This window comes from Eretmochelys imbricata, chromosome 17 (assembly GCF_965152235.1).
Source record: "Eretmochelys imbricata isolate rEreImb1 chromosome 17, rEreImb1.hap1, whole genome shotgun sequence".
NCBI lineage: Eukaryota > Metazoa > Chordata > Testudines > Cheloniidae > Eretmochelys > Eretmochelys imbricata.
Window position 1 is genome coordinate 22,613,276 of NC_135588.1, and position 27,196 is coordinate 22,640,471.

A 27,196-nucleotide genomic window follows, 5' to 3' on the forward strand; every position below is an offset into this window, starting at 1 on the left:
GCAAACAGATCAAAGCAGATTACCTTAGTAAATTAACAAAAAACGCAAACTGAGTTTAACACATTAGATAGGTAGGATATAAATTAGCAAATTTTCACCCTGAGTGATAAACAGACTGGCAGATTCTTAAGGTACAAGTTGCCTTGGCTTTCCCGGGTTTTCACACACAGGCTAAAAATCCTTCTAGCTTGGGACCATCGCTTCCCACAGTTCAGTCTTTGTTCCTCAGGTGTTTCCAGGTGTGTGGTTGCGGGGAGAGTGAGGTCCCCCTGTGATGTCATTTACCCCCTTCTATATCTTCTTCCCACTTCCTGGAAAGCTCTCTTGCTGTTCCCTGGGTCAAACAGTTTCCATTGTGTAGTGCTGTCTCTTGAGAGGTTTCTATTGTACACAGTTCCTAGGGTAATCCGTGTGCTTGTGTGCATTTCCTCAATAAGCCATTAACATTGTTTGGCCTTTTTACTGTCGTATCTGAAAGGCTGCTTGTTGGTGTTTTCAACCTCATGACATGTTCCAGTAACACATACTAGCCAAACTTAATAACTTCACATACAGCGGTAGCACACACAATCCAATGAGATTACTGTCTAGCAGATCAAGACTTTTAGAATGACACCTCCCAAGGCATACTTTGTATAAGGCATATCCTAATTACATGGCAGTGGTGAATAGTAGGGTGTCACACCTATGCAATTGTATAGCCTAACTTACATTTATTCAAGTTTTTACATTTTTTTTGTTTGTTTTGTTAGAAGATGGTGATTTTTTTTAACTTGTGATTTGTCAATCTGTTTGGATTGAAATTCAGATTAAATTAGAAATTCACAAAAACTGCATTTTTTTTTATTAAATAAAACTACCTGAAACTTGCTGAATATGTACAAAAATTGTCAGAACATGTTTTGGATTCAAAACTGATTATACAAAGGAAGAATTATAAGTAGTTATTGAATGGAACTGATTATTTCTGGTCAGTTTGTCCTTCAAGGTTTTGGAACTGGTAGTTCTCATCCTCTCACACCTAGGTAGTTTTTATTAATAGATTGGAAGAGGGGAAACAAGCTTTCCCGCTTTTTCATCTCCCAGTAGGTTTCATTGAACTTGTCATTGAATTGAGCTATTTGAATGAACTGAAATGAAGAACCTCTGCACCTGCAGAAGTGGCTACTGCTGTGAGAAGCTGATTTAGCATTTTAGCAAGTTCCAGGTGCTTAGCCAGTGACTCCCACCAGTTCAGTAGTTTAATGTTCTTTATAACTTGGGAGAAATTATGCACTGCTTATTTTTGGTATTTAATTTAAATTATTTTAATAGATTGATAAATTTTGACCTTAACATAGGCTGTCAGTTTCAGATTTAATTTTAATCTGATTTAAATAAAATCCAGTTTATTTTTTTAAAGTGGCTATCCACTTTGTTAGGCATGTACAGTATAAGCTTTTTTATCTAGGATGTTGCAGGAATGGGGCATGCCAGTAAGTGAAAAATGCCGGTTAACTAAGGGGGAGGGAGTTTGGGTGTGGGAGGGGGCTCAGGGCAAGGGGTTGGGCAGGAGTTTCGGGGTGCTGCATCCGGGAGGGGGGGGCAGGGGCGACCTGTCCGGGGTAATCCTCGGAGGAGGCACGGCAGATGGCTTTGTGTGCTGCCCCCGCCCCAAGTGCTGGCTCCGCTGCTCCCATTGGCTGAGACAGCTGAGAGTTTTGCCTTCCAGCTAAACTTTGTTCTGTTGTTACCTCATTTCCTTGATCCAGCCCCACTCTGTTCTGCTTCATCTCTCTGTCCTCTCTAGTGTGTAAGTTGTAGTCTCTGGAGTAGGAACTCTCTTCTTAAGGCTTGTACAGGCAAGTAACAATCACAGAGGGGTTTGTTCTTGATTGGATTTCCTGGGTGCTTCCATAATATATTGATCATTTTTTCTAAGCTGGGAAAGATGGTGATTGACCCTTTTCACATCAAACCTTGCTAAAGAGGTTAGCAGCAGTATTGGAAGAGATTGAGTCTTCACCATTCACGTGTTATGGAGAGGTTAAACTCAGTCTTCTGAGGGCAGGGAGATCTCAGCAGAGGAACCTCAGATCTGGACTGACTTACCCCCATTCACTGTTAGACCTGGCCAACACACACAGTTGTGTGGATATAAGTAAAGGTGTCATTTTATTTTCAGTAGGTGAAGTGACGCAACTTTGTTCACTCTGGACATTTACAGTGGTTTAAACCTGGTTTATCTGTTTAGCTTATGGCGGTACATTTTTGTAGGTGAAAGCTAAACTGATGAGTCCACACACAAATTGCACTGTTTTAACTAAACACATGTAGGTGAAACTGGTGCAAGTTGTGTGTGTATAGGCAAGCTTTTAGTTCTTCAGGGCCAAAGCTTAATGAGCTCCTAGGTGTCATGCAAGTCTTGATTATTTACACTGGCTTTTCTTGATGGGGGAGATTACAGTTGATGGGGTAAGGGATTTGAGAATCATTTAATCTTGTTGGCATTATCCGTGAAAATGTTCTTAAGGGACACAGTCAACTTGAAATCTACCCAATTTAAAAAAAAAATCTGTACTTAAATATACTCTACTAGTCTGTACTATAATGTTCAATTTAGGTGTTTGCTTTTTTGTTTGTTTTTTTAACCGGTGATTAATAAATTTCAGTGAAACGGGCAGGACCTAATAAACTCAATTTCTGGGTCCAAAACTATAGTACATTTCCTCTGTAGTGAGTCTTTACTTCATAATAGTAAATACAGAATTGAATAAATGTCACAGTTCTGAAACAAGTGAACTAATTGTGTGTTTCTTCTCCAGCTCCTATTCCAACGTATGTCTTGGGTGCCAATAACCCGGAAACCGTACATTATTTTCCAGATGTCAATGGCTGTGAACTAGCTGAGAACATTACATACTTAGGTAATGGTATAGATTTTATTTCTGTGTTGTGAATCCGATGTGCTCTTTATGAGAGTATTAAAATGTTGCTTAGTAGTACCTTAATTTAGGTTGTGATGGCCCTTTCATTCCAAACTTCACTTGATCATTTCTTCACTTGTTGATACCTTCCTTCAGAAATCATTTCAGCGAATCTCTCGTACTGAGTCTCAGGCCCAAGATGAATTGTTTTTGAAACCTTAGTAAAATCTATTCTGCTTTTTTTTTAGATGAGCAACATAAAAAGACATCTTTTGTACTTTTACAACATTTTCAACTTTTTATGAGCTCAACAGAGCTGTTTGGGTTGTCAACCTGAGCTTGTTGGGCAAGTTTCAATGAAGTCGTCAACTTTGGGGAAAAAATTGTTGGGAAACAAGTTAATGGCAAAAGAACAGTATGCATTGCATTTATGCAGTATGAATTTTCCTTCCTAATTCAGCTATGCATTTATTGTATGTTCATGCAACAGAACTGTGCAAGAGTTAGTCTACCACAGCTAGCATGAATCCAGCTAGTGTGAACTACAACACCTGTGAAGACAATGCAGCATAGACTTCAGAGTGGGCTACCAGTCAGGCTACTTACCTCGGGCCAAACTGGGCTTGTACTATCTCTACTGGAGCTTGCCCTGCACTGTTTTCACTGCTGTTGTTACCCAGGCTAGCTGGATTCAAGCTAGTTCAGGTAGGCTAGTCCATATACAGAAGATAAGAATGGCCATACTGGGTAATACGGTGGCCAGTGCCAGATGCTTTAGAGGGAATGAACAGAACAGGACAATTATTGAGTGATCCGTCCACTGTTGTCCAGTTCAAGCATCTAGCAGTCAGAGGCTTAGTGATACCCAGAACATGGGGTTGCGTCCCTGATCGTCTTGGCTAATAGCCATTGGCGGATTTATCATCCGTGAATTTACCTAATTCTTTTTTGAACCGAGTTATACTTTTGGCTTTCTCAACATCCTCTGACCCCTGTTCTTGTGTTATGTGAAGGTGTCATAAATATAAAGGGAAGAGTAAGCCCCTTTAAAATCCCTCCTGGCCAGAGGAAAACTCCTCTCACCTGTAAAGGGTTAAGAAGCTAAAGGTAACCTCGCTGGCACCTGACCAAAATGACCAATGAGGAGACAAGATACTTTCAAAAGCTGGGAGGAGGGAGAGAAACAAAGGGTCTGTGTCTGTCTGTATGCTGCTTTTGCTGGGGATAGACCAGGAATGGAGTCTTAGAACTTTAGTAAGTAATCTAGCTAGGTATGTGTTAGATTATGATTTCTTTAAATGGCTGAGAAAAGAACTGTGCTGAATAGAATGACTATTCCTGTCTGTTTGACTATTTTTGTAACTTAAGGTTTTGCCTAGAGGGATTCTCTATGTTTTGAATCTAATTACCCTGTAAGGTATCTACCATCCTGATTTTACAGAGGGGATTCCTTTACTTCTATTAAAAGTCTTCTTGTAAGAAAACTGAATGCTTTTTCGTTGTTCTTAGATCCAAGGGTTTGGGTCTGTAGTCACCTATGCAAATCGGTGCGGATTTTTACCAAACCTTCCCCAGGAAGTGGGGTGCAAGGGTTGGGAGGATTTTGGGGGGAAAGATGTGTCCAAACTACATTTCCCAGTAAATCCAGTTCAAGTTTGGTGGTGGCAGTGGAGATCCAGGGACAAAGGATAAAATTAATTTGTGCCTTGGGGAAGTTTTAACCTAAGCTGGTGAAAGTAAGCTTAGGAGGTTTTCATGCAGGTCCCCACATCTGTACCCTAGAGTTCAGAGTGGGGGAGGAACCTTGACAGAAGGGGTAAATAACATTTCCTTTTTCACTTTCTCCGCACCACTCATGATTGAATAAACCTCTATAATATCACCCCTTAGTTGTCTCTTTTCCAATCTGAACAATACCAGTTTTTTTAATCTCTGCTTATATGGAAGCCATTCCACACCCTTAATCATTTTTGTTCCTTTTCTATGTACCGTTTCCAATTCTAATATATATTTTTTGAGAGGGGACAACCAGAACTGTATGCAGTATTCAGGGTATGGGTGTTCCATGGCTTTATATAGTGGTGGTATGACATTTTCTGTCTTCTTATCTATCCATTTCCTAACGTTTCCAAACATTCTGTTAGCTTTTTTTAACTGAGGCTGCGCATTGAGCAAATGTTTTCAGAGAACTATGCACAGTGACTCCAATATCTCTTTCCTCAGGGGTAACAGCTAATTTATACCCCATCATTTTGTTTGCATAGTTGGGATTATGTTTTCCAAAGTGCATTAGTTTGTATTTATCAACACTGAAGTTCATCTGCCATTTTGTTGCCCAGTCACCCAGTCTTATGTGATCCCTTTGTAATTCTTCACTGTCTGCTTTGGACCTGATTACCTTGGGTAATTTTGTATCCTCTGCAAACTTTGCCACCTTATGTTTACCTCTTGTTCCAGATCATTTATGAATATGTTGAACAGCACTGGTCTCAGTACAGACCCTTGGGAACCCCTCTATTTATCTCTTGCCACTGTGAAAACTGATTATTGCTACTCTTTTGTTTCCTGTCTTTTAACCAATCCAGGAGAGGACCTTCCCTCTTATCCCAAGACTGCTTGCTTTGCTTATGAGCCTTTGTTGAGGGATCTTGTCAAAGGCTTTTTCTAAGCCAAGTATACTATATCCACTGGATTACCTTTCTCCACATGTTTGACCCCCTCAAACAATTCTAATAGATTGGTGAGGCATGATTTTCCTTTACAAAAGCTGGGTTGACTTTCCCCAACAAATCATGTTCATCTGTGTGACTGACATTTCTGTTGTTTTAGTATAATTTCAATCAATTTGTCCAGTACTGAAGTTAGGCTTACTGGTCTATGTAACTGCAAGGATCCACCTCTGGAGCCTTTTAAAAACAGTTGGCATTACGTTAGCTACTCTCCAGTCATCTTGTACAGAGGATGATTTAAGCAATAGGTTACATACCAGAGCTAATATTGTAGTTCTACCGTTTCATATTTGAGTTTCTTCAGAACTCTTGGGTGAATACCTTTTGGTCCTGGTGACTTATTACTGCTGAATTTATCATTCGTTCCAAAACCTCTTGGATCAGATCCCATGTGCTTCTTAGGACTGTATCATGAATTGCCTCTCCCCTTGTGGGTTCCAGAACTAGCTGCTCCAAGAAGCAGTCATTGATGGTGTCTAGAAATTTTATCTCTGCATCCCACCCTAAGCTGACATATACTACATGGGTATGGGGGTTGTTGGAATCCCCCATTGTTATTGTGTTTTCTATTTTTGTCACCTCTTTAATCCCCCTGAACATTTTAAATGGGAAGGGTTTCTAGTCATTGAGCCAAATCCTGGAGTCCTGACTGCAATTAATGCATTACCAGAGCCAGTCAGTTTCCTCATAAACAAAAGACTGAATAAATAAGCAAGGACTGCAAAACTTGGCCTCCTGTTAGCATGACACATTTTAGTAGTTTCTTACAATACTTAATTTCATTTGTGTTTTACTACAGGTCGTAAGGGTATTTTCAGTGGCACCTCAGGACTGCAGATTGCCTACTTGAGTGGTACAGAATCCCTGAGTGAGCCAGCTCCTGCCTACAGTTTCAGCTCCAAGGATGTGTCAGAACTGAAAATATCTTTATTATCTACTCCAAAATTCAAAGGTGTTGATATCTTGCTGACATCCCCCTGGTCCAGAGGTGTAGGGAATTTTGGAAATAAACCTGTAAGTATTCAAATTCAGTTGAAATGGATTAAATGTGCAGTTAACTAATACTCTGACTTCCACTCATTGTAGCTGTTTGTAGACTGAAAAAAAAAACAACTTTAAAAATGGTTTGTCTGACTGGTTTCTGTTCTTAGGATGCTTATCTTGACTCTTGAATTGGGTAAGTAGGGCCCATAGTGTGTTCTTGAGTTCAGACAATAAGCTGTCTATCTTTCCCGTTGACTGATTGTTTTCCACACTAGGATTGTTTGTGGTACAAATTTGAGCCATTTTTAATTCCAATTAATCCTTTGAATCTTTTACTAGCTGACTTGCAGATCTTGTAATTTCTTTAGTTTCATGTGTCTGAAATGTGCTGAATAATCTGATTTCACCCACAGGCCTCTTTCAGACTCCTTGTAACAGCAGCTTACCTTTCCCTAGTGATGAGGCACATCTGCTACCTCAGTTTCTCCACTATCAGTGGTCTTCTATGGGCAACATTGCTGTGGTGCTCTTGACCCTCTGGTTAAAAGTTAGTCTCTCTTCTGGGGACAGCCAAAAGTCCAACTAAACAAATAAGACCTTCCAGACCTCTCTGGGCTCTGAATAGTTCTTTGCCTCCTCCAAGAGCTCAATAGTCCCTTATCCTTCTTAGGGCACTTTTGACTTTTTGTCGTCAGTGCAGGAGTATATACCCGCCACCCACAGGTAGGACTCTTCTGCTCTGGGTTGTGGCCCTAACCACCTGCTTCACTTTCCCTCAGCCGTTTCCTGCATGACCTGTTGTTTGTCAGTCTGCTGCCTCTGGAGAGTCTCACTCTGCTCTCTCTCAGCACCTCCTGCTCCCATGGTCTCTTCTCTGCTGTGTGGAGGTCAGTGGAGTCTCTGTTGGTCCTTTCCCAGGCCCCACTTCCTGGAGAACCAGCTAGCATAGTGCTGCTCCTGCTAGCTTTCTTTTCGCTGAGCACAAACTGCTTTTTATAAGTCCCAGCAGGCCTGGCTGTCAATCACATGGTCTCCGGACACTGTGCAATGATCTGGGTGGTAAACTAGGCACAGGTGAGGCTGGACACAAAGACTCTTAAAGGGCTAGCTCACCCTGTGATGCTACTGAAGTTTATATACCTCTTACCCTGAGTAAAGGTCATTAATTGTCACTCAACACGTTTTTCCTGCCCTGCTGACTTTTCCGTTACATGTCTGTAGTCAATGCAGGAAGCATCCACTATAGAGTTGAGTTCCAACTTCCAGTCAAGCTCCCATTTTCAGTTCCTGTTCTTGTTTTCAAACACATTTTGGTGGGGGAAATTTCATGGTTGGTGTTGGTTAAAGAATGGGTGTGGTGATGGAGGCTATTGGAAGTGGAGGACGAACATTTGAGCAAAAGTGTTCAGATTTGTATTAAGTGAACATGGGGAAAATAATTTCCCCCATATGTTCTAAACACAGATTTTTCTCTCTGAACACTTAAAGTCTAAAACCAGAAACTTTGTACTTGTTGTATTTGGAGATCTCGTTTATATTAACAAAGTAATCAAGGTTTGAAGAAATAGTTTGATTTACTATTTTTAAAGGTTTGCATTTTTAATCTGTGGCCCCACAAATGGTTTGCTGGCAGAGAGTCCCAGCCTGACTTACCTAGATGGTTATTTGGGCTGGTGCTTGTGGGAGTGATGGGGAGGGCATGGGGCGAGGACATTTGTGGGGGCTGGGGAGCTCTCATGGATGGGGATAAGAAGGGGGAGCATAGATATTCCCCAGTCTCTTGTTTGTTCATGGAGGGTGTCCTGGAGAACAGGGCTGAGTGGGGGAAGAGAGGAGGGGCTGGGGGGCAGCTAACTAGGGGGGGATATGGAAGAGTGTGTGTATCTGGAGATTATATCTAGCCACTCACTGCCAGGGCTTCTGAGCTCTGTGCCAGAGCTTTCCCTGTGTTTAAAAAGTACGATCTCTGGTAGCGGGAAGAGCTGGCTCAGTAGCTGAGCTTTTGAAGCCCCACTGCAAGCCATATCTATGGGAGAACTCTGGCTTGAACGTGCTGCTGTTCAGCAGAGGTACAAAGCACTACATTGCTAAAATACACGGAACAAAGAAACTCTGTGCTGAACCATTTTTCTCTGCATTGCAAACCCACAGGATTTTAGAATAATGCTTTATTTGCATTTCATAGGGAGAAATGGATACTAAGAGATGTGGATCTGTGTTAATATCTAATCTAGCCACAAGTCTGAAGCCAAGATATCACTTTGCTGCATTGGAGAAGACCTATTATGAAAGACTTCCTTATAGGTATGTAGGACCTTGAGTAACCACTCTTATTTTATAAGAAAGTTTGGTTTTCTAGTGCATATGGGAAGGAATTCTAAAATTATAATGTACTAAACCCACATTATAGTTTGTAAATACCTTAATTTATTCCAGTGTACTCCCTGACTTCATCTCAAGCATATTTTGTGGCCATAACTGCCATCTGCACTAGGAAGTTGACCCATTGCTGATAATAGATGTCAGCAATACATCCCCACAAACTTATGTTGCAAGTAGAATAACTGCTACTGTGGATTTCACAAAACACATTTCCTCACCAAGAGGTCACGGCAGTATTCTACATGGTTGGAGACAGATGAAGTTAGGTAGACTGGCCACTACAGGGAAGAGAAGCAGGAGGAATTCCACACACCTGGAAGTTTCCTATCGATACCAGGTCCTCATTGGACCTGCTGGAATTTCCACAAAGGAAAGGGAGAGATGTATTCAGCACTGGTGAGGCCATATCTGGAGTATTGCATCCAGTTTTGGGCCCCCCACTACAGAAAGGATGTGGACAAATTGGAGAGAGTCTAGTGGAGGGCAATGAAAATGATTAGGGGGATGGGGCACATGACTTATTAGGAGACGCTGAGGGAACTGGGCTTATTTAGTCTGCAGAAGAGAAGAGTGAGGGGGGATTTGAGAGTAGCCTTCAACTACCTGAAGTGGGGTTCCAAAGAGGTTGGAGCTAGGCTGTTCAAAGTGGTGGCAGATGACAAAACAAGGAGTAATGATCTCAAGTTGCAGTGGGGGAGGTCTATGTTGGATATTAGGAAAAAACTATTTCACTAGGAAGGTGGTGAAACACTGGAATGCGTTACCTAGGGAGGTGGTGGAATCTCCATCCTTAGCGGTTTTTAAGGCCCAGCTTGACAAAGCCCTGGCTGGGATGATTTAGTTGGTGTTGGTCCTGCTTTGAGCAGGGGGTTGGACTAGATGACCTCCTGAGGTCTCTTCCAACTCTAATCTTCTATGATTCTGTGTATGGGACATATGTATGGGTGGCAGCTTGGCCCAACCTATGAGAAAATCAAGCTTACCGGCAGAGTGTTCTCCAGTTTTCCAAGGAAGACAGACAGTCCTTGTTGGGGATTCAATACTAAGAAGAACTGAAATAGTGTTCTGCAAAGGACAGGAGGACAACCAAAATGTGTGCTACTTTTCCAGAGCCAAGACATGAGATGTTTCAGAGGAGCAGCCGTGTTAGTCTGTATTCGCAAAAAGAAAAGGAGGACTAGTGGCACCTTAGAGACTAACAAATGTATTTGAGCATGAGCTTTCGTGAGCTACAGCTCACTTCATCGGATGCATGCAGTGGAAAATACAGTGGGGAGATTTATATACATAGAGAACATGAAACAATGGGTGTTACTATACACGCTGTAACAACAGCAGTCACTTAAGGTGAGCTATTACCAGCAGGAGAGTGGCGGGGGGGTCACATAAACACCACCCTATATTGGAAACCTGCTGACCCCTATTCCTACCTACATGCCTCCAGCTTTCACCCAGACCACACCACACGATCCATTGTCTACAGCCAAGCTCTACGATACAACCGCATTTGCTCCAACCCCTCAGACAGAGACAAACGTCTACAAGATCTCTATCAAGCATTCTTACAACTACAATACCCACCTGCTGAAGTGAAGAAACAGATTGACAGAGCCAGAAGAGTCCCCAGAAGTCACCTACTACAGGACAGGCCCAACAAAGAAAATAACAGAACGCCACTAGCCATCACCTTCAGCCCCCAACTAAAACCTCTCCAACGCATCATCAAAGGTCTACAACCTATCCTGAAGGACGACCCATCACTCTCACAAATCTTGGGAGACAGGCCAGTCCTTGCTTACAGACAGCCCCCCAACCTGAAGCAAATACTCACCAGCAACCACACAACAAAAACACTAACCCAGGAACCTATCCTTGCAACAAATCCTGTTGCCAGCTGTGTCCACATATCTATTCAGGGGACACCATCATAGGGCCTAATCACATCAGCCACACTATCAGAGGCTCGTTCACCTGCACATCTACCAATGTGATATATGCCATCATGTGCCAGCAATGCCCCTCTGCCATGTACGTTGGTCAGACTGGACAGTCTCTACGTAAAAGAATAAATGGACACAAGTCAGACATCAAGAATTAGAACATTAAAAAACCAGTCGGAGGACACTTCAATCTCTCTGGTCACTCGATTATAGTCCTAAAAGTGGCAATTCTTCAACAAAAAAACTTCAAAAACAGACTCCAACGAGAGACTACTGAATTGGAATTAATTTGCAAACTGGATACTATTAACTTAGGCTTGAATAGAGACTGGGAGTGCATGGGTCATTACACAAAGTAAAATTATTTCCCCACTTTAGATAAGCTATTAGCAGCAGGAGAGTGGGGTTGGAGGAAGTATTTTTTCATGCTTTGTGTGTTTATAAAAAGATCTTCTACACTTTCCACAGTACGCATCCGATGAAGTGAGCTGTAGCTCACGAAAGCTTATGCTCAAATACATTTGTTAGTCTCTAAGGTGCCACAAGTACTCCTTTTCTTTTTAAGACATGAGATGTTAATCCAAGATTGAATAAGCTTTTTAAGTCTATGGGGAAGGATCCATTGGTGATGATTCAAATTGGCAGTAACAGCACAGTGTTGGGAGATATCTCGGAGATGGTAGATGAACTCAGTGAACTTGAAGCATGCTGAAGAAGTGTCCAAACAATCTTCTTTGAGATACTTCATGTCCCATGAGCAAAGGAAGGCAGAAGAGTCTGGATGTGAATTGCTGGGTAGGAGAGCTTTGGTTTTGTGGAATGTTGGTCCATGTTCTACAGGTAGAGGGATCTGTGTATTTTGTATAGCCTTCACCTCCAATCTCCTGGAGGGTTGGGTTGGCTAAGTAGCCAGGAGGGAGTTAAACTAATAGTAAAAGGGGATGGTAAAAAGATGGAAGATATGAGTGCTTAAAAACTGAGATGTTGAGAGCAAAATTAGGGAAGGAGCCAAATGACATGAAGAGGAGAAATTTTTGAGTTGAATTCTTGAAATTCTTCTAATTCTTGGAGCCTGAGTAACACACAAGAGGAACTGGGATTGCTCATTTATGAGCATAAATTTGATCTAGCTGATATAAATGAAACCTGGTTGGATGATTCCCAAAATGGAATGTTAAAACCAGTGGTTGTAACCTATTTGGGAGGATCGTGCGAACAAAAGGGGAATGCGAGTAGCACTCTGGGGGGTCGGGAGGTGGGAATGGTATAACCATTGTCTGCATCACTGATCACTCAGAAGGAAAAGATCTTGATTGCTTATGGATCTATGTCCTAATAGATAAAGAACAAGACGGGGTACTAGTTCGTCTCTGGTACAGGCCACCAAATCACACATGGAATAAGATGATTGCTTCCTCATGGACCAATCTATAATGTGTAAAGAGAAGAGAAAAATATGTGATTATGGGGGACTTCAGTTTGAGTGACATATGCTGGAGGTCTCATGCTACCAATACTAAAATGTCCTTGGATTTTGTAAATATTACAAATAGCTAGCGTGTCGATTAATCTCTGTTAACTCACACGATTAATTTTTTAAAATTAATCGTGATGAATCTCAGTTTTAATCACACTGTTAAACAATAGAATACCAATTGAAATTTATTAAATATTTTGGATGTTTTTTACATTTTCACATGTATTGTATTCTGTGGTGTAATTGAAATCAAAGGTATATTTTTGATTACACATATTTGCACTGTAAAAATGATAAACAAAAGAAATAGTATTTTTCAATTCACCTCATACAAGTACTGTAGTGCAATCGCTTTGTTGTGAAAGTCCAACTTACAAATGGTGTGTGTGTGTGTATATATATATATATATATATTTTTTGTTACATAACTGCACTCAAAAAGAAAACAATGTAAAACTTCAGAGCCTACAAGCCCATTCAGTCCTACTTCTTGTTCAGCAAATCACTAAGACAAACAAGTTTGTTTAAATTTACAGGAGATAATACTGCCCACTTCTTATTAACAGTGTCACCAAAAAGTGAGAACTGGCATTTGCATGGCACTTTTGTAGCCAGCATTGCAATGTATTTACATGCCAGATATGCTAAACATTCTTATGCTCCTTAGAAATTTGGTTGCTAAAGATGATAATGTTGACATCATACACTTTACACTTCTCTAGGGTGTTTGACTTTGTACTGCACTACATTTTGATTTAAAAAAATTAGAATGATATAAAATTAATATGGCACACGTTAAATGGATTAAAAACTGTTTAACTGGTAAGGTCTCAGAATGTAATAGTAAATGGGGAATGGTCATCGAGCACGTTTGTGTGCAACAGAGTCCCTAGAGATTGGGTTTTCGCCCTATGCTATTTAACACTTTTGTCAGTGACCTGGAAGAAAACATAAAATCATTACTGATCAAGTTTGCGGATGGCACAAAAATTGGTGGAGTGGCACGTAATGAAGAAGACTCTGAAAATGATTTGGCGGTTGTGGGAGACAATCAGCTCAAGATGAGCTCCTGATGTGATGGTGTCTGTCATAAATATAAGGGGAAGGGTAAACCCCTTTGAAATTCCTCCTGGCCAGGGGAAAGCTCCTCTCACCTGTAAAGGGTTAAGAAGCTAAAGGTAACCTCGCTGGCACCTGACCAAAATGACCAATGAGGAGACAAGATACTTTCAAAAGCTGGGAGGAGGGAGAGAAACAAAGGGTCTGAGTCTGTCTGTGTGCTGCTTTTGCCAGGGACAGAACAGGAATGGAGTCTTAGAACTTTTAGTAAGTAATCTAGCTAGGTATGTGTTAGGTTATGATTTCTTTAAATGGCTGAGAAAAGAATTGTGCTGAATAGAATAACTATTTCTGTCTGTGTATCTTTTTTGTAACTTAAGGTTTTGCCTAGAGGGGTTCTCTATGTTTTCTAATCTAATTACCCTGTAAGATATCTACCATCCTGATTTTACAGGGGGGATTTCTTCATTTCTATTTACTTCTATTTTCTATTAAAAGTCTTCTTGTAAAAGACTGAATGCTTTTTCATTGTTCTCAGATCCAAGGGTTTGGGTCTGTGGTCACCTATGCAAATTGGTGAGGCTTTTTATCCAACATTTCCCAGGAAAGGGGGGGTGCAAGTGTTGGGAGGATTGTTCATTGTTCTTAAGATCCAAGGGTCTGGGTCTGTAGTCACCTAGGCAAATTGGTGAGGCTTTTTACCAAACCTTGTCCAGGAAGTGGGGTGCAGGGTTTTGGGAAGTATTTTGGGGGGAAAGACGCGTCCAAACAGCTCTTCCCCAGTAACCAGTATTAGTTTGGTGGTGGTAGCGGCCATTCCAAGGACCACGGGTGGAATACTTTGTACCGTGGGGAAGTTTTGACTTAAGCTGGTAAAGATAAGCTTAGGAGGTTTTTCATGCAGGTCCCCACATCTGTACCCTAGAGTTCAGAGTGGGGGAGGAACCTTGACATGGTGGCATAGTGGTGGGATTAACCTGAAATCATTTTGAGATCCAGTTGAGATTTTTTGAACTAGAAATACAGATTTTAAAAAGGAATTTTTTTTTCCTGTGGCTTTGAAGCAGCTTTGAAACTGAAAGCATCTTGGGTTTTCCCTGCTTTGTGGCCAAGCAGAGACAAAAGGGGATTATCTTGTGAATTGCAGGTTTTCTTTGCCTGGAGGCAGGGTACTTAACTCCTGCAGGGAAATTCACAGTCTTCCAACCCAGAGGTTTTTTTTTTTTTCTTTTCTTCCTAAAAGTAAATAGGGGGTGTGTGTTCTACCCATTTGCTTTTTCTTGGGCTGGGTAAGCAGGTTTCCAAGTAGTTTGGAGGTTTTTTGCTTTAAGTTGGGCCCAGAACAGAGACAAGGGAATTGTCTTTTTCTGTAGGCTGACAATCACTATCAGAGAATAGGTATTCTATTCCAGCACAGCAAAATTTTACAGCCAAGTTTTGTTTGTTTATTTCTAAACCTCGGGTGTAAAGTTAGTTAAAAACAGAGAGGTTAGAATGACCAAATCCTCAGCTCGACTACAGCTGGAATTAGCCAAATTTCAGGCTGAGGAAAGACAAAGGGAACATGAAAGACAGATAGAACTCATGCGGCTGAAGAAGGAACAAGAAAGGGAGGCAGAACAACACCAAGCGGCTGCTCACAGGAGAGCTATGGAAGCGAGGGACAAAGAACTGGAGGAGAAGGAAAAAGAGAGGAAGTATGTGGAGGAGATGGAGAAGATAAAGGCTCAGCAGAATATCCCAACAAACCCTAGTAATCCTTCTCCAAGTACCACTTCCCATCCCAGAAAGTTCCCCACCTACAAGGCAGGCGATGATACTGAGGCCTTCCTAGAAAACTTCGAAAGGGCCTGCCTTGGGTACAACATCTCTACTGACCAGTACATGGTAGAGCTGAGGCCGCAGCTCAGTGGACCCTTAGCTGAGGTGGCAGCTGAAATGCCTAAAGAACACATGAACAAGTATGAACTGTTTAAATCCAAGGCGAGAGTCAGAATGGGGATAACACCCGAGCAGTCTCGTCGGAGGTTCAGAGCCCTAAGGTGGAAACCAGACATGTCATTTACCCGACATGCCTACCACATTGTGAAACATTGGGATGCCTGGATATCAGGAGCAAGTGTTGAATCTCCAGTAAATTTGCCCTTCCTAATGCAAATGGAACAGTTCTTAGAGGGTGTTCCTGAGGAAATAGAAAGATACATCCTAGATGGGAAACCCAAAACTGTAATCGAGGCAGGAGAGATTGGAGCCAGATGGGTGGAGGTGGCAGAGAAGAAGAAAACTGGTCGCAGTTGGAGCGGAGACCAGAAGGGACCACCCCAGACCACACCCTATTACCGGGGGCCGCCCAAGGCCCCACCTACCTCCCAAAGAACCCTCCAGACCCCTTATCGTCCTGCCACCCCGTTCTCCAGCAACCCTCCTCGCCCCAGTGACCCGTCAGCTGGACGATGTTTTAAATGTAACGAGCTGGGGCATGTAAAGGCCAACTGCCCCAAGAACCCCAACAGATTACAGTTCATTGCACCGGAATCACACCAGAGGTCCACAGGCCCAGATACTTCCCAGATACCCTTAGAGCGGAGGGAAACTGTGAGTGTGGGCGGGAAGAAGGTCACCGCGTGGAGGGACACCGGAGCACAAGTGTCAGCTATCCATGCTTCCTTAGTGGACCCCAATTTAATCAACCCAGAGATCCAAGTGACGATTCAACCCTTCAAGTCCAACTCTTTCAATTTGCCTACAGCCAAGTTGCCTGTCCAGTACAAGGGCTGGTCAGGAATGTGGACTTTTGCAGTCTATGATGATTATCCCATCCCCATGCTGTTGGGGGAAGACTTGGCCAATCATGTGAAGCAGGCCAAGAGGGTGGGAACGGTCACCCGCAGCCAGGCTAAACAAGCCGTGAGGCCTAGCTCTGTTCCGGAAACTGCTATCAGGACCCAGTCAGAGGTGATGGACCTGGACCTTAGGCCAATGTCTGCAACAGCAGTAGTGGATCCAGTCCCAGAGACCCAGACGGAACCAGTCCCAGAACCGGAACCAGCCGAACAACCAACACCAGACCCTGTGTCAGCACTGAATCCAGTACTTGCAACCTCAACACCAGAGGGCCCCACTGAACCTGAACTGGCAGCAGCCGATAACCCTACACAAGAGGCTCAGCCGGAGCCTGAATCCCAACATAGTGCACCAGCGGAGAGCGGTTCACAGTCAACAGAAACAGCTCCATCCCCTATATTGCTTCCAGAGGGACCAAGCCTAGGTCCACAATCCAATGAGGGACTGATGTCTCCAGCATCAAGGGAACAGTTCCAGACCGAACAGGAAGCAGATGAAAGCCTCCAGAGAGCTTGGACAGCGGCACGGAGCAACCCACCGCCTCTCAGCTCTTCTAATCGATCCAGGTTTGTTGTAGAAAGAGGACTTTTATACAAGGAAACTCTTTCTGGTGGACACCAGGAAGACTGGCATCCTCAGAGACAGTTGGTAGTTCCAACTAAATACCGGGCCAAGCTCTTGAGCTTAGCCCACGATCACCCTAGTGGCCATGCTGGGGTGAACAGGACCAAAGACCGTTTGGGGGGGTCATTCCACTGGGAGGGAATGGGCAAGGATGTTTCTACCTATGTCCAGTCTTGTGAGGTGTGCCAAAGAGTGGGAAAACCCCAAGACCAGGTCAAAGCCCCTCTACAACCACTCCCCATCATTGAAGTTCCATTTCAGCGAGTAGCTGTGGATATTCTGGGTCCTTTTCCGAAAAAGACAGCCAGAGGAAAGCAGTACATACTGACTTTCATGGATTTTGCCACCCGATGGCCGGAAGCAGTAGCTCTAAGCAACACCAGGGCTAAAAGTGTATGCCAGGCACTAGCAGACATTTTTGCCAGGGTAGGTTGGCCCTCCGACATCCTCACAGATGCAGGGACTAATTTCCTGGCAGGAACTATGAAAAACCTTTGGGAAGCTCATGGGGTAAATCACTTGGTTGCCACTCCTTACCACCATCAAACAAATGGCATGGTGGAGAAGTTTAATGGAACTTTGGGGGCCATGATACGTAAATTCGTAAATGAGCACTCCAATGATTGGGACCTAGTGTTGCAGCAGTTGCTCTTTGCCTACAGAGCTGTACCACATCCCAGTTTAGGGTTTTCCCCATTTGAACTTGTATATGGCCGTGAGGTTAAGGGGCCATTGCAGTTGGTGAAGCAGCAATGGGAGGGATTTACACCTTCTCCAGGAACTAACATTCTGGACTTTGTAACCAACCTACAAAACACCCTCCGAACCTCTTTAGCCCTTGCTAAAGAAAACTTACAGGATGCTCAAAAAGAGCAAAAAGCCTGGTATGATAAACATGCCAGAGAGCGTTCCTTCAAAGTAGGAGACCAGGTCATGGTCTTAAGGGCGCTCCAGGCCCATAAAATGGAAGCATCGTGGGAAGGGCCATTCACGGTCCAGGAGCGCCTGGGAGCTGTTAATTATCTCATAGCATTCCCCACCTCCAACCGAAAGCCTAAGGTGTACCATATTAATTCTCTAAAGCCCTTTTATTCCAGAGAATTAAAGGTTTGTCAGTTTACAGCCCAGGGAGAAGATGATGCTGAGTGGCCTGAAGGTGTCTACTACGAAGGGAAATGTGCTGGTGGTGTGGAAGAGGTGAACCTCTCCATGACCCTTGGGCGTATGCAGCGACAGCAGATCCAGGAGCTGTGCACTAGCTACGCGCCAACGTTCTCAGCCACCCCAGGACTGACTGAACGGGCATACCACTCCATTGACACAGGTAATGCTCACCCAATTAGGGTCCAACCTTACCGGGTGTCTCCTCAAGCTAAAACTGCTATAGAACGGGAGATCCAGGATATGTTACAGATGGGTGTAATCCGCCCCTCTGAAAGTGCATGGGCATCTCCAGTGATTCTAGTTCCCAAACCAGATGGGGAAATACGTTTTTGCGTGGACTACCGTAAGCTAAATGCTGTAACTCGCCCAGACAACTATCCAATGCCACGCACAGATGAACTGTTAGAGAAACTGGGACGGGCCCAGTTCATCTCTACCTTGGACTTAACAAAGGGGTACTGGCAGGTACCGCTAGATGAATCTGCCAAGGAAAGGTCAGCCTTCATCACACATCTCGGGCTGTATGAATTTAATGTACTCCCTTTCGGGCTGCGAAATGCACCCGCCACTTTCCAAAGACTTGTAGATGGTCTCCTAGCGGGATTAGGAGAATATGCAGTCGCCTACCTTGATGATGTGGCCATATTTTCGGATTCCTGGGCAGACCACCTGGAACATCTACAAAAAGTCCTTGAGCGCATAAGGGAGGCAGGACTAACTGTTAAGGCTAAGAAGTGTCAAATAGGCCTAAACAGAGTGACTTACCTTGGACACCAGGTGGGTCAAGGAACTATCAGCCCCCTACAGGCCAAAGTGGATGCTATCCAAAAGTGGCCTGTCCCAAAGTCAAAGAAACAGGTTCAATCCTTCTTAGGCTTGGCTGGTTATTACAGACGATTTGTACCGCACTACAGCCAAATCGCTGCCCCACTGACAGACCTAACCAAAAAGAAACAGCCAAATGCTGTTCAGTGGACCGGAAAGTGTCAGAAGGCCTTTAACAAGCTTAAAGCGACACTCATGTCTGACCCTGTACTAAGGGCCCCAGACTTTGACAAACCGTTCCTAGTAACCACAGATGCATCCGAGCGTGGTGTGGGAGCAGTTTTAATGCAGAAAGGACCTGATCAAGAATTCCACCCTGTAGTGTTTCTCAGCAAAAAACTGTCTGAGAGGGAAAGCAACTGGTCAGTCACTGAAAAAGAATGTTATGCCATTGTCTACGCTCTGGAAAAGCTACGCCCATATGTTTGGGGACGGCGTTTCCACCTGCAAACCGACCATGCTGCACTGAAGTGGCTTCACACCGTCAAAGAAACTAACAAAAAACTTCTTCGGTGGAGTTTAGCTCTCCAAGATTTTGATTTCGACATCCAACACATCTCAGGAGCTTCTAACAAAGTGGCTGATGCACTCTCCCGTGAAAGTTTCCCAGAATCAACTGGTTAAAATCGTCCTTAAGATGTGGAAAATATTGTTAGTCTTTATGTACTTGGTAGTATATTTAGAGATGCATGTGTCTTATTAACTCTGTTTTTCCTAGAGCTCCAGGAAGAAATCCCAGCCAGTGTTTCACCCTAGCTGAGATTTGGGGGGCGTGTCATAAATATAAGGGGAAGGGTAAACCCCTTTGAAATTCCTCCTGGCCAGGGGAAAGCTCCTCTCACCTGTAAAGGGTTAAGAAGCTAAAGGTAACCTCGCTGGCACCTGACCAAAATGACCAATGAGGAGACAAGATACTTTCAAAAGCTGGGAGGAGGGAGAGAAACAAAGGGTCTGAGTCTGTCTGTGTGCTGCTTTTGCCAGGGACAGAACAGGAATGGAGTCTTAGAACTTTTAGTAAGTAATCTAGCTAGGTATGTGTTAGGTTATGATTTCTTTAAATGGCTGAGAAAAGAATTGTGCTGAATAGAATAACTATTTCTGTCTGTGTATCTTTTTTGTAACTTAAGGTTTTGCCTAGAGGGGTTCTCTATGTTTTCTAATCTAATTACCCTGTAAGATATCTACCATCCTGATTTTACAGGGGGGATTTCTTCATTTCTATTTACTTCTATTTTCTATTAAAAGTCTTCTTGTAAAAGACTGAATGCTTTTTCATTGTTCTCAGATCCAAGGGTTTGGGTCTGTGGTCACCTATGCAAATTGGTGAGGCTTTTTATCCAACATTTCCCAGGAAAGGGGGGGTGCAAGTGTTGGGAGGATTGTTCATTGTTCTTAAGATCCAAGGGTCTGGGTCTGTAGTCACCTAGGCAAATTGGTGAGGCTTTTTACCAAACCTTGTCCAGGAAGTGGGGTGCAGGGTTTTGGGAAGTATTTTGGGGGGAAAGACGCGTCCAAACAGCTCTTCCCCAGTAACCAGTATTAGTTTGGTGGTGGTAGCGGCCATTCCAAGGACCACGGGTGGAATACTTTGTACCGTGGGGAAGTTTTGACTTAAGCTGGTAAAGATAAGCTTAGGAGGTTTTTCATGCAGGTCCCCACATCTGTACCCTAGAGTTCAGAGTGGGGGAGGAACCTTGACAGTGTCCAAAAGAACGAATTCAATCCTGGGATACATGAACTAGGGAATCTTGAGTAGGAGCAGAGAGGTCCAGTTTTGGTGCCCAAAATTCAAGAGGGATGCTGATAAATTGGTGAGGGTTCAGAGAATAACTAGAAGACTGATTAAAGATTAGAAAACATTCCAGGTAGTGATCGACTCAAGGAGCTCAGTTCATTTAGCTTAATGAAGAGAAGTTTAAGGGGTGACTTGATTATAGTCTATAAGTACCTACAAGAGGGAACAAATATTTAATAATGAGCTTTTCAATCTAGCAGACAATGGTATAACACAGTGCAATGGTTGGAAGCTGAATCTAAACAAATTCAGACTGGAATAAGTCATACACTTTTCATGGTGAGAGTAACCAATCACTGGAACAATTTACCCAGGGTCGTGGTGGATTCTCTGTCACTGAAAATTTTTAAATCAAAATTGGGTATTTTTCTGTGGCCTGGACACAGGACGTCAGACTAGATGATCACAATGGGCCTTCCTAGCCTTAATATCTACGAACCATTACAGAAACCCTGAGTCAGAATTGTTTTAATAATTATAATTAATAATGAAACAATATTTGAGGCTGTTTTCTGTCTCCAGTGTAATAATTTGACCTGTAAATAAAAATGAAGCAAAGTCTAAGGCCAGTGTGTTTGCCCAGGATTGAGTTATTGCCAAACCAGCAGGAAGCATCCTCAAGTTGTAGGTTTTAAAATACTTAAATATCCTTTATTTCTGCAGTCAAAAGTGGTTTTTATTAAAATGTTCAGGTCTGATTAGCTTCTGCCATCAGAACTTCTCATCTGTGGACTCAGGTTTAATTCTGTAGCATGCTAAGCATTTTGGCCCTAATCCAGCACAGCATTTAAGAATGTGCTTAACTTTAACCATGTGAGTAATTTTATTCATTCCAGTGGAAGTATGCTTAACTTTAAGCAAAGGCATAAGTACTTTGCTGAGCATTTTCACTCTGATTCAACACTATGTAGAATTGAGCTCCACATACCCACATCTTTATGCCATTACTCAGGCAACTTACTTTGAAGAAAATCCAGCAACAGTTGCAACAAGCGGTATATTTGATTCCCTGGCTGGTTTACTCCTGAGGGCATTCTGTGCCAAAAGATTAAAAATTCTGCGCACAGTATTTTAAAATTCTGCAAATTTTATTTGTCAAATAAATGCAGAGGCTCCAGCATGGCATTGTGGAGCACAGGCCACTGGCTGCACAGAGATGCGAGATCACTGTGCAGCTCCTCCCCAGGACACAGACTTAGCTGTGAGGCTGCACCCAACCCTGACACGGCACAAGGACCCGGCCTGCTCCAGAAACACCTCAGGGCCCTGCCCCTCTGTGTGGGCAGGCAGCCTCAGCAAGGCAGAATCCAAGTGTGGAGAGGCTTAATGTGTGGGAATCCATGTGTGGGTTGAGAGGGTTCTGTGTGGGGTAATCTGGGTGGGGTGCAGGGAGGATCTGGATGCACAGGGGCTTGTCGGGGGGCTTCTGAGTGCAACGGTAATGGGACTCTGCAGGGGGGTCCAGGTGAAAGTAGTTGGGGCTCTGTGCAGGGGGGTCTGGGTGTGGGGGATAAGTGTGGGGTCCAGATGCTGGGGGAGTGGGGTGGGGATCCAGGTGCAGGTGGTTCGTCTGGGTGGTCCAGATGCAAGGGGAGTGGAGCTCATCAGAGGGTTTCTGGGGAAGTGGGGGAGGCTCGGCAGGAGGGTCTGAGTATGAGGGGGTCTGGATGCATGGGGGTGGGTTGGGTGGATGGGGGAGCAGATCCCTCCCCCTGCAGTTAAGAAACAATGGGTGTGGAAAGGGGGGGGCGGGTTTCTGTGCTTCCTGCAGCTGGGGGAGAAATCTGGGGGTGGGTCTGACCCAGCCCCAGATGCCATGCTGGGAAAGAGGAAGTCCTGTTCCCCCTAGCCACCCAGGACTAGCAGATGAGCCTGGCGCAGGGTAGGAGCCACTGGCTGGGTCTTCCCTAGTCCTGCCTCCTGCCCCACAGTGATTTACCTCTCTGCTGGCTGCCCTGGGCACCTGAAACGTAGTGCTGGGGAGGGTTGCATGACCGCTCTTGTGGCTTCTCTTTGCTTCCCCATCAGAAAGTCATTTTTCTGTGGGGAAGCAAATAAATCTGTGGGGGACATAAATTCTGTGTATGCACAGTGTTCCCTCAGGAGTATTGGTTCTTAGTGGTAGTGGTCAGCAAACAGTAGCTTCTGCTGTAATAACTTTGTCAAAAATATATTTAAAATCTTTGTTTTTCCAAAGAAACCATGTGGTCCTACAGGAGAATGCACAGCATGTGAGCAGATTTATAGCTCTTGCCAATGTTGGCAATACAAGCAAGAAAAAGGTAATGACAAATGCTTGGTTATTTTCTTCTATCAAATATAGATATTGTGGAAACAAGCATGTCTTAGGACACCTAATTTACTTTTAGAGTGTGGTTGGGGTCACTGATTGGCTTATGGGGCCTTTCTGATATCACAGCTACATACAGACTTACAACAGAGCAAAGTTGGAATCTCATCACTCAAGTAATATCCCGTAATGTTTGATAGGTGAAGGTAAAAATAGAGAATTTTTTTTAAAATCATGTCTGCTTCCCTCTGTGTCATATCCAGGGTACAATCCATATTAATGAGTACCTTTGTCATCCTGTCCTCTAACCTGGGTGCCCTTTACATTGCTTTGTTGCTGTAGCCTGCAGTCCTGAACTGCTTACCAACAACAGCCTTTAGCATGTAGGTCACTCCCAGTTTGGTCTGTGTGTGAGCTGCAGCCAGCCACATCTAGGCTCTTACCAGCCATGTTTATACCCAGCTTATTCCCAGTCTTAGATTTCCCCCCAGAAATGTATATCTTGTACTGCCTGGCCCTCTCCGGGGCAATACCAGCTTATATAAAGTATGTCATTTGATGAATTGAAATGATATGCACATAACTTGCTACCCCAAATGGAGTTTCCCAAACACTTCAGTTCAAACACACTGAATGACGTAAGAAAACCTATTTCTTTGTAGTTAATAAATTTGTAAGTGGGAAAAAAAAAAGATAAAACTTAACAAACGATGGTAAACTCAAGAGTAAAGTTTTTCTCACCACATGCTCTCAACAGTCTTACTGGCCAAACTTCTTAGCCAGGACCCATTTTTCTGTTTAATGACTGATTCCTTTGTTCCTTTTCATGCAGTGAATTGATTGTGGGGGAAGGGGAGTGTTTCTGCCCCTTCTTTTTATAGTCTTGTCTTCCCTTTCAGAAGCATTTCCAGCTGGGAGCATGGTGATAGGCAGACGGTGTGGATGGGAACTCCCTTCTATTTCTTTACTAAAATGTAGATTTTTCTCCCCTGCCCCCTTTACTGCTAAAGAATAGCCACTTGGCAGGTAAATGACCCATTGACCTTGTTTACACCTGGCTAAGGTGGCAGCTTGCCCTTTGTCTCTAAAAAACTGGCTTGGCCACTCCCCAGACTACTTGGAACAAGTTTTAGTAACAGCATATACTGGAATCTTGTAACTTTAACAATGTTGCTACACATATTTTACAAGGACAATAATGACCAGCAAATAGAGTTTTGAAATGATATCTCACAAAGCATACTTTGTACAAAGATTATTACAATAGTGGGCTGGGGTGAATACAGGGGTACAGTTTGTCACACACTCCCACAAGGTTAAAGTAATTTTAAAAAAAATTCTTAAATATTTTAGTGGGAAAGACGGTTAATTGTAACCTACTTCCTCTGCCGTATTGCCTCTCATCCCTGCCTTCCTCACATCTACTTTCCACTTTTGCCCTCCTGAAGTCCAGCTTCTTTATGAACTGAAATGTCATGGAAACCCTTACAATTCACTGAAAATATTGTGGGCTTTCTGGTTGTTTGTGAGGGGCAGAAGGAGGAAAGCTAGAGAATAGAAATTTGATGAAACCATCTGCAGTAAAAGCGTCTGGACAGATTTTTCAGAAGTGCTCAGTGCAACTGAGTCAGAGTTGAGCAGTCCCTATTGTATTGTGTGGCGCTTGCACAACTGTCATTGAATTGTAAATCCCTTGTGTACTATTCCCCTACTGGTCAATGACCGGTGATGATTGTTCAACACCTGCCCGGGTGTTGGTCACCTCCTTTGTCGTTGTCATTGGAGAATTTACAACATATTTCAGCCATACAGCAACATCTCACAACTTCATACACACTAATGATGTACATATTTTGATAGAAAAATGGGTTTCAGCAGATCATGATCTTTCATATGATATCCTACGTGGCATGCTTTGTATGAAATAGATCATCATTATATGATGGGGTAAATCTAGGGTTCCAGGATGCTGCTTTAAGGTACAGAGTGCCACAATGGCACCAGTTAAAAAATAATTCTCCAATTCTCCAAACTACCCTCTGTAGTTTTGTTAATGAAGCTCATTGTGGAGGCTGAAGTGCAGAGAGGCAGTGGGTGGGAAGAGTGAGGGCCTTCAGCAGAGGTGGTGGTTTGAGACTGCCTTCTGCCCAAAGTACCAACCTGCTGTATATTGGTCTTCCTCCCAGATTAGCCTCATCTTTCCTGTGGCCAAAGCTAAGTGGGGAGCTGGTTGATATTCCAAATATTGTTTTCATAAAAGAGTGAATTAAAACTTGCTACTGGGAACAAATTGCTGCTGAAAGGGTAGTTGGTCTTTTGGAGGTGTTGGGACCTGGGGTCCAAGGAACCTTAGGGAGGGAAAATTTTAGGGGGGTGAGGGGTGTAATTGTGAACAAGTGTCATCAGAATAATAGAAGAAAGAGATTTATCACTTTTCCCTGTTATTTTCTCTAATCCATTTAATGGGCACTACTTCCAGATATGTTGCTGCTTTTCAAAAAGGTCCTAAAAAACGGAAATGTAGAATGAATTGAATTCTTGTGAAGCTAGTTGTTCATTTTCAGAGTTAGCGTCTCAGTGCCTCTTGGGTTGCTGAATCTGAGTCATTGAGTCCTTTTTGTTTTTTCCAGTATCTCTATGCATTTAGTATTCTCCCGATGCGCTCAATGGACCCTGCAGAGCTAGTGAAACAGCCACAGGATGTCACTGAAAACCCATATCAGAAATCTGGGAAAGAGGCACATAAGCCAAAGATGCTCTCAGGTGCAGAGGTACAATATGTTCAGCCTTTGTGTGTGTGTGTGTGAGAGCTGCTGCTTTCTTCTGCAGCATAAAACAGTCCTTGGGTTTGTAACCTTGAGTGTTTCCATCCACAGTGCTTTGAATTTCTGAGGGACGGTTTGAGTTGATGGACAATCTCAGGAACAGCCTTGGTGTGGCCAATGGTATTCTGTAGTGTAGGACATAGCTGCTGCCTGCCTTTAACAGTGTGTAGATACTTCAGGCCATGCTCCAAATCAATTGGAGTGACTAGGCTGCTTGTTGGGACCTATTCTCCATGGGTTTCTTTGCATGCTAGGCCATGTAGGGCAGGCCTCCACAGTTAAGCTAGAGTGACTGCGGTTAGCTTGGGTTTTATGTCAGTTAGGATATAGCCCTTAGAGTCCTGGTAAATTGTCAGTGCAGCCCTGCACTCTACCAGTTCCATTTCCTCCATGCATTCTTTCTTTCCTTCTCCCATAAGTGCTTCTGTGCCTTCTGAATAATTCATAAAACGCAACAGCTCTGAAAGTAAGAGGGACAGTTTAATAGGGAAGGGGGATAACTGTTTTAGACAAGTCTCCCAGGCTGGGGATGTGGTTACTGGGCAGATGGGCTTCATTGCATTAGTAGCAGAGAACATCAAACCATTACGTCACTTATCTGCTGAGTAACAAACAGCCTTTTCAGAAGAACCTCTTTGTACATTAGGTGGGGCTTCATCATATAGACAGAGAACAATTGACTTTGGTTTTATTTTTCTGACCAGGAAGAACCAGCTTGTCAGTTTTTCTTTGATTTGAGCAAACGGCATGGAAAGAAGCGGCCATCAGATGGAAAGGGGGGACAGCATTCCCAGCTCAAGCAGCCTAAGAAAATCCGTGAGTACCAGGCCATTGGTGCTTTTGGTGAACTCCCTGGAAGCTACCCTAGAAAAATAAGACAGCAAAATATTCCTGCGTAGTTGTTGTAGTTCTTTGAGTAGTGTCCCTATCGGTGCACCACTGTGGGTGTATCTGTGTCCCGGCGTCTCTGATCAGAGATGATAGGTAGCCGTGTCTGTTCGGCCCCCAAAGGCGCTCTTCTTCCCTCATGGTCTGCCTCAAGGCTATGTAGCGCTGTGCGAGCAAACCGCGCTCAGTTGCTTCTCAACTGCCTTTGGTCTTGAACGGAAAGTACAGCAGTTCTGTTGTCTACTTCACTGCATCATAGTGTTAGCATAAACTATTGGATATATTACACACTTCCTCCTCTTCTAGAATCACCATCCCAGTCACCAAGGTTCCTCTGGACCTGGCTAAGGTCATATGGCAGACACCAGCCTCTGTTGCATCAACATCCAAAAGGGCTGATAAAAAGTATTACGTTCACCCTAAGGAGGTGGACTTCCTCTTCACCCACCCTCAGCCAAACTCTG

General features: G+C 43.5%; 1 protein-coding gene across 8 annotated transcripts in view; it reads left to right on the forward strand.

The window, feature by feature from the left end:
* Positions 1–27,196, forward strand: part of CWF19L1 (CWF19 like cell cycle control factor 1) — a 68,761-nt gene that overhangs the window by 11,653 nt on the left and 29,912 nt on the right. For 6 of the 8 annotated variants that reach the window (XR_013348231.1, XM_077836349.1, XM_077836348.1 and 3 more), the window contains 6 exons: positions 2,805–2,906; positions 6,435–6,649; positions 8,805–8,923; positions 22,927–23,011; positions 25,650–25,790; positions 26,549–26,660. Coding sequence is in view for 7 of the 8 variants with exons in the window: in XM_077836349.1 (XP_077692475.1) it covers positions 2,805–2,906; positions 6,435–6,649; positions 8,805–8,923; positions 22,927–23,011; positions 25,650–25,790; positions 26,549–26,660 (774 nt within the window). In the remaining variant the exon portion in view is untranslated. Of the gene's footprint in view, positions 1–2,804; positions 2,907–6,434; positions 6,650–7,398; positions 7,507–8,804; positions 8,924–22,926; positions 23,012–25,649; positions 25,791–26,548; positions 26,661–27,196 lie in introns of those variants that run through there. The other 2 variants (XM_077836353.1, XM_077836352.1) reach the window with 2 other exon arrangements.